Here is a 6876-nt window from a genome sequence, read left to right as displayed (position 1 = left end):
GATAAACTGTGATTGGGCATATGCTTGAGTACTTTTCTGGGGGTGGAGGTATTGACCTTATCTCAAAGTTATAATAAAATACTGAAAATACACGGTCAAGTTTAGTTCCTTTATTTGTTATACATCATTTTACCAAAATAGCACCAACTAGAGACCACAATTTGCTAGGAAGTCTTCACACATATATTATAAGATGTACATTCGAATGGTGATGGAGCTCCAGGGGAAACCTACATTGTTAATGGCACACAATGAGCCATTCATGAGAGCTTTCAGAGACTTCTCCCTCAGTGGCACCAGATTATATACAGATTTCCTCTTTGAGAACCTTGAATATTTGCTATTACGTAGTATAAAGTGTTAGAATTGGTAAAGATATTGAACCTTTTCGGACAATCCATTTTTCCCATCTGAAAAAAGAATGCTGAATTCCTGTTCTTGATCTGAACTCTGAGATCTTAATGGGAACTTGCTTCAGTTGTCAGTGGTTTAGCCATGCTCAGACGCCACTGAAGCACTGAGTCCTATAGCTGGGCATAAGACCTGTTCAGCTGTATATCCAGTGGACGCTATTACTGCTGTTGGCCCAATGCTGATCTCCACTTCCACCTGCTTCGGTTAGGTTCTTTTTGCCTCCATGGTTCAGAAAGCCACAGGCATGACTTATCTACCCAGAAAACATCTTCCAAAACTTCCTCACTGACCCTGGAGAGGGGAATGTGCTTAAAATAGTATAAGGATGGAGAGAAGTTGAATCTCTTGCATCTTACTCAATCATTTTATTTGCTGAGGCAGTCCTCCCAGCTCCACGGGTTCTTCTGAGAACCAGTAACTCTCATCTCTCTGTTTGTTTCCTGGTCTAGCTCATTATAACCACTGGTGTAGAAAGTCGGTAAATGAGAGTGTAACAGCATGCGATGGTATTAAATAGAACTTACTTATTCTTGCTATAGTTTCCAATGTACTGTAAACAAAATAATTATAGATTCTATCTATGATGGGTCCCAATATAAAGGCAAAAAGGAAATGTAAGGAGAAATAAAACATTGTGTACGTGTATGTGTGGTATTTTTGACTTCAGGAAGAGAAAAGTGGAGGATATTATCCATTCAACATTAGAGCTGCACTGTGGGGCCTATTATATTCTTTTGCCTGTACTGGGTGTTTCAGAGACCACATAAACAAAGTTAAGCAGACCGAAATAGCCCTGTAGACATCAGAGCTGTGCTGTGAATGGTGATGACGATTTGAGAATAAATCTCAGGCTTTATTTTATAATGAAGAAATGCTCTCTTGTACAATACATGCACAAGTACAATATGGAATAAATTTGCAACTCCTGATAAGCCTGCTTAGTCCATATTGACAATTTCTGTTCCTCTGTTGCTTGACTCAGATGTTGATGTTTTAGGGAATTCTGGGTAAAATGGCTAAAAGCCATTTTAAGTATTTTAAGATGTTTTGAAATAAATTTTGGTGGCTATAAAAACATTGGCAATAACACAGAGTATGGTGAACGTTAAAAACTGCACAAAAAACCATAATATATAATAGTGGTTACTTTCTAAGTGGTCTTTGGGGGTCGGGTTTTTTTTCTCTAGTCTCATATGAGGCTCCAAGACCACGTTACCCCTCTAACGTGGAAAGAAAAAATGATAAGTCGCTTCAGAGACAAAATAGTTTTGTGATTTTATTTTTATTTTTGCAAATTGAAACAGTTTAATGATCACTCAAGAAAAAAAAAAAAAGCACAGGATAACCTTAAGTATTTACAAGGACAAGCGATTTTAATTCTGCTCTTCCTTGTCCTTCAGTGTAGAGAATCATAAGTGAAACCTTGCTGATTGGTTCGTCTCCCTGAAGCCACAGAAAGAAACCACCAAAGTCACAGCCTCTCTCAGCTGCAATGGGAAACCATCAGGGAACTGTGAAAGGGGTTTTCCTCTTTCCAAGCTGTTCCTAACCTGAGGATGCCAGGTTTCTTCCCTGCTCCTTTCTTCATCCAACTAACAGTGCAATGTCTCAAGGTGCCCTATTTAGCCACGGCTGCATGCATTCGCCCAGGTGCGGACAGGATAGGAATTTTGGGTGAAGTCCTGGGTGAATTCATGCACTGCGCGCAGTCTCAGGCCATCAGAAGTGAGCAATGCCTTCTTACTGGTTCAGCAACAGGCCCTTCGCGGCTTTGGCCTAGAAGAAGGAGACCTTTTTGGGCTTGGTGACAGGGATTTGGCCCTTGGAGCTTAACCTGCGAACAGCCTCCCTGAGATGCTTGGGTTGGAGTGGGGGCGTTTCCCTCCACCTCTGGCACACGTCCAGGGCCTCTTCCACCACCTCGCCGACGAAGACCTTGGCCAGTCCAGACATGGCAATGACCACTTTCTGGGACACCGTGGTGCCAGACGCTCTCTGGATCAGACGTTTCACGGCTTCCCTGCGGAAGGCTGACCTGCCATACATTTCATAACGGTTCAGCTGCTCCTCGGACAAAGAAGATACCAGGAGTTTCATCTTCTGAACCTCAACTTCGTCCACTTTCCGTTTCTTGTTTTTCTTTGCCTTGGTGTTTCTCTTCCGTCTTTTGGCCGCAGGTGAGGAGTCTTCCCTCAGGTCCGGATCGTCCTGGCTTCCCAGCCCACCTTGCTTGTCAGAGGCTTCCTTTGGTTGCCCGAATTGGTGCCCCGGTGTCCCGGTGTCACTGGCCCCGGGGCCCGTGGGGGTGGCAGGAGGGTGATCACATACACCTGTGTCCCCACTTTTGTTTGTGCGCGACGTGCTGGCCTTGTCCATCCCGGTGCTGGAAGACCCGAGGCCTCGCACTGGAGCTGATTGCCGGCCTGCAAAGAGAATGTTAAGTAGAGAGTTTGGGTCAGATTAGCTCTTGGTTTATATCAATTTATAACCAATGCCCACAAACATGCCCACTGACTTACTGGTTTCTGTAGGCCCGAAATTTCACTCTGGGTCCTTCCGGCTTCAAAGTCAGCAGTGGAGAAACCGCCTTCTGCGCTGTCCTCTCGGGACCTGTGGAACTTGGGGAAGGCCCAGGCCCTTATAAAGGGCTCAAGTTATGGGACCACGCCCGGTCGGAGAATCTTATTGGGTCACTTGATTCTTAATCTCATCAGGGGAGTGACCACTCATACATAAAGGGAGGGGCCTGCAGTCCAGGGACAGATGGGAACTTTGTGGCCTCCCAGAATTCTGTCTGCTACCATTTCTGAAGATTTACATATTATGATTAGAACCACCTGAAACATATACAGTGAAAATAAGACCTATGGCTAAAGCCACATATGACTGAGCAAAAAACCCAATTGATTGAGCAGCAAATCTTTTATCAGGTTCCCGGAGAACATGTTGGGGGTGAGGTGAACGCAGAAAACCTAAATATCTCCCCTCGGCTGTTCTTTTGATTGCGTTGGGATAGTCATTTGACATACTACTTTTCCCAAAGAGACTACTGGGAATTCTAGAAGAGGTCTTGTTGGAAAGCTTATGCTTTCCTAATGAAACCAATTTATGTCAGTGTCACTGAGCCTTCTACCCCCTTTTCTATATTGAGCATGCGTATGGTCCATGAAGTGATTTATTGTTCTTGTGCCCAGGATGGAAATGCCTCAAATGTGGAGAAGCCAACCTTGACCTTCCCGAGATGTCGAACCTGTGCCATAGCTACTGCCTCCAGACTTACTGTGTTGTGAGAAAATAAGCCTCTAATTTAATCTTCTGTAATAGACACTTTTTGGATACTTGGGTCTGAAATTTATGACAATTGATAAAAATCATTTTTAATGTTTTAAAGAACATGGAATTTCACAAGAAAATCCATAAATAAGTGAATAGTTATATTTCGTATATATTTTAACCATGACTTTTTGTAATAATAAGTCGATAGAAAATAGCAGATTATTAAGTATTAAATCCTATGGCATTAGCTAGGAGTGCTTTGGGAGTTTGAGCTGCCATTTTTGATTGACCGTTGTTGTCAATGCTGGTTTAGATTTTTTTAAAATAAGCATATTGAAGGAAATTGAGCATGTCTACAGATAGTGAATATTGAGAAATTGTCAAAAATAAGATGGTTTACTTATGAAGTGTTTAATGAGTGCTAAAGATTGTTTTAGACATAAGCTTATGAGTGTTATATAGTATAATTAAGAGAAATGAGATTTCGACACCAAAAAATGTTATCTCTTGAAAGTTATCTTGGATATCTAGATTGATTAGATTGTGATTGTCAGTGTCAAAGGAAAGATTTTGCCAAAATGGCAGAATGACATACGATGGACACTGTTACAGGAAAGATGACGTGGGAGGTATTGAGTCTAAGAGACAGTAATACATGATGGAACAACTAGTTGTGTTATTCATTTAGGATTCTTCTAAAACAAACATTAAAGATACCTAATAGATACTGTTTAAACTCATTAAATACATCAAAATATTTCTTACTACTTTTTTATTAAGATGATTCAAGTACAATGTTAATGAGGTCAAGATCATATCTTAGATCCCTGGATAGCCTAGTTAATTTGTACGAAGAAAATTACGTTTTATGTTCATGGACTCTTTGACTAACTGAGATCGCTTATTAAATATGTGTCACTGATCACAAAGGACAAATGAGGAAAAGTACACAGGTGTTTCAGAGAAAAATCCATCCTTATTACTGAGAAACAACTTTAAACACCTGCAGGTATAGAATTGCAGAAAGTAAATGTATCTTAGAGATGTTATACTTCATATTTTTTGATAAATATTTTTAGTTGCAGAATTCTTTGTTGAAATACTTCCATAGATGTTTGATAGATAAAACTGAGTTGCATTGTCTGATGAGGAAGTGATGAGGGGGTCTGTAAACCAAAAGCTGATAATTCTTCTGCCTTCCCCCTCCCTTGGACCCCATCCTTTCCTCTTCCTCCAAAATGCCCTCTGAAATCATTTTGAAAATATGAGAATTAGAGTATTATGAAGCACCACTGTTAAAACACTAATCTAGCCAGATGCTTTCATTTTCGAAATTAGAAATGGCAATTTATCTGAGATTATCATCTACATGTGACAGAGTTGGTTGCAAAGGGTTCCAGGTGGCACTAAAGATAAGAGAGTTTGGATGAGGCAAGCCCATGTAATTGAGACCGAGGCCTGGGAGTAGAACTTGAACACATGGCCACACTTTTAATCACTGAGAAGCCACATGAAGAGACCAAGCGAGGATAGATTTTGAAGGACAAGCAGGAGTGTCTGTCATGGAACCCTGTTGATCCCAGAAATTATGAAACAGAATTATAGTCCTCAGTTCTAATAATAACATTATCTTATATTTAGGAGATCTTCAAAATTCTTTCGTATCTGTCACTGGATCCTCATGAAAACTCAACAAAGTTGAAAGAGCAAGAATATTCATACCTGTCTCAAAAGTGAGTTATAGTCTTTAGGACATGTAGCAATAACAGCCTTTTAAGATAAGATCTCGTAACACATTCACATTCCTGCCACCATGTGTGTCAAACCTCTAAGAAAGGTAACTTCTTAGTAGAAATGATCTCTTTGACTAGGTTTTAAACTCTTTTTTCTTTCTTTTCATTCCTATTTCCTTAAACATATTTCAATCACTATGTAGATTTTCTTTAGTAGATTATAAACTCCTTGAGGGAAATATAGGTATCATCTGTTTTAGGATTTCCATGGCCCTCATTTAAATGTCTTAAACATAGATACTTATTGAATAAATATCAGGTAAGTTTAAATATTGATTACTGCCTAAGTGGTAATGATTGGATCAGAGCAGTTGTAGGGGTCTTAGCTGATTTGACATTTTTAAAAATTATTTTGAAGTAGATTATTAAGGATTGATAATGAAACTTTCAATAAAAGGACATAAAATAGACATTAACAAAAATATTTCTAGGCAGATGTTATATAATAATGTTAAATAATGATACATTAATAATTAATTATATCATGTTATATGTTAATTGTTATAAAATAACAACATACTATTTCTGTAAATAATAGCTCATACATGAAAATCAGATACTATACTACTATTAGTCAATAAATTGACTTATGTGAGCAAACTCCTTATTTTCAAATAAATGAAACGTTTAGCTGAACTCATGTTTGGTTTTCTGCTATTAATATATCATGCATGGTAAAATATCAAATGTGAGAATATTACTTGATGAATTGAAAAAAATAAAATGAAACAAAAACCTCTCGTAACTCTCTATTTATCCATCCCGTTGTCTTCTTCCAGAAGGGTTTTCTAGCAGTTTTGGAGTTTAAGAAAAGCTATATTGTAGATAACTGGCTCCAGATTCTGCTCTGTGGAATAATTTTTTGGACAATGTTTAATTAGCATGGTATTAAAAAAAGTGCTTTCTAGCCCCCCAAAAGTTTGGAAAGTGGTGCATGCTTTACTTTCTTTTGGAGTTTTGCAATAAACAGCATATTAACTGATGTAGGATGAGTTGAGGTACTAACGATCGGTTTAACTTTAATCCCGTATCTTTCATACCGGTTTGACTATGCAGCGTGCTTCCCCCTACCCCCACCCCCAGCCTCTTCTTTCTTTTGCCTACATTAGCATTTCCGTCTCTGCTCTGCATAACTCCCATCATCAATATATCACGTATCATTCCATAAATTTCATCTGGAATCAGACATATGAAGACACACCCACATATACTCACATTGGAGTATAGGCTTCTGAAGATCAGCTTCTTGGATTTGCACCTTGATGCGGGCACTTGCTGAGTGACTTTGGAGAAGCTTTCTAACCTCTCTGATGCAGTTTTCTTACTTTGAAAGTGAGGTTTACAAGGATGTTGTGAAGATTTAGTTACATATTCCATGCTATGTGCTTAGAAA

General features: G+C 39.1%; 1 protein-coding gene across 1 annotated transcript; it reads right to left on the bottom strand.

Moving 5' to 3' along the window:
• Positions 1–2169: 2169 nt before the first annotated feature.
• On the bottom strand, positions 2170–2790 carry LOC120586114 (transcription initiation factor TFIID subunit 11-like). Its single transcript, XM_039842531.1, has one exon. The coding sequence runs from the start codon at positions 2788–2790 to the stop codon at positions 2191–2193; it is 600 nt and encodes a 199-aa protein (XP_039698465.1). The 3' UTR covers positions 2170–2190.
• Positions 2791–6876: the final 4086 nt, after the last annotated feature.

Source organism: Pteropus medius, unplaced genomic scaffold (assembly GCF_902729225.1).
Source record: "Pteropus medius unplaced genomic scaffold, Ma_sr-lr_union100, whole genome shotgun sequence".
NCBI classification, from domain to species: domain Eukaryota; kingdom Metazoa; phylum Chordata; class Mammalia; order Chiroptera; family Pteropodidae; genus Pteropus; species Pteropus medius.
Note: the sequence above shows the minus strand (reverse complement) of the source record. Positions and strands in the feature narration are given on the sequence as shown.

Bases quoted from the DNA above. Each gene is read 5' to 3' on its own strand.
- LOC120586114 (XM_039842531.1), bottom strand. From the start codon at position 2,790: ATGGACAAGGCCAGCACGTCGCGCACAAACAAAAGTGGGGACACAGGT.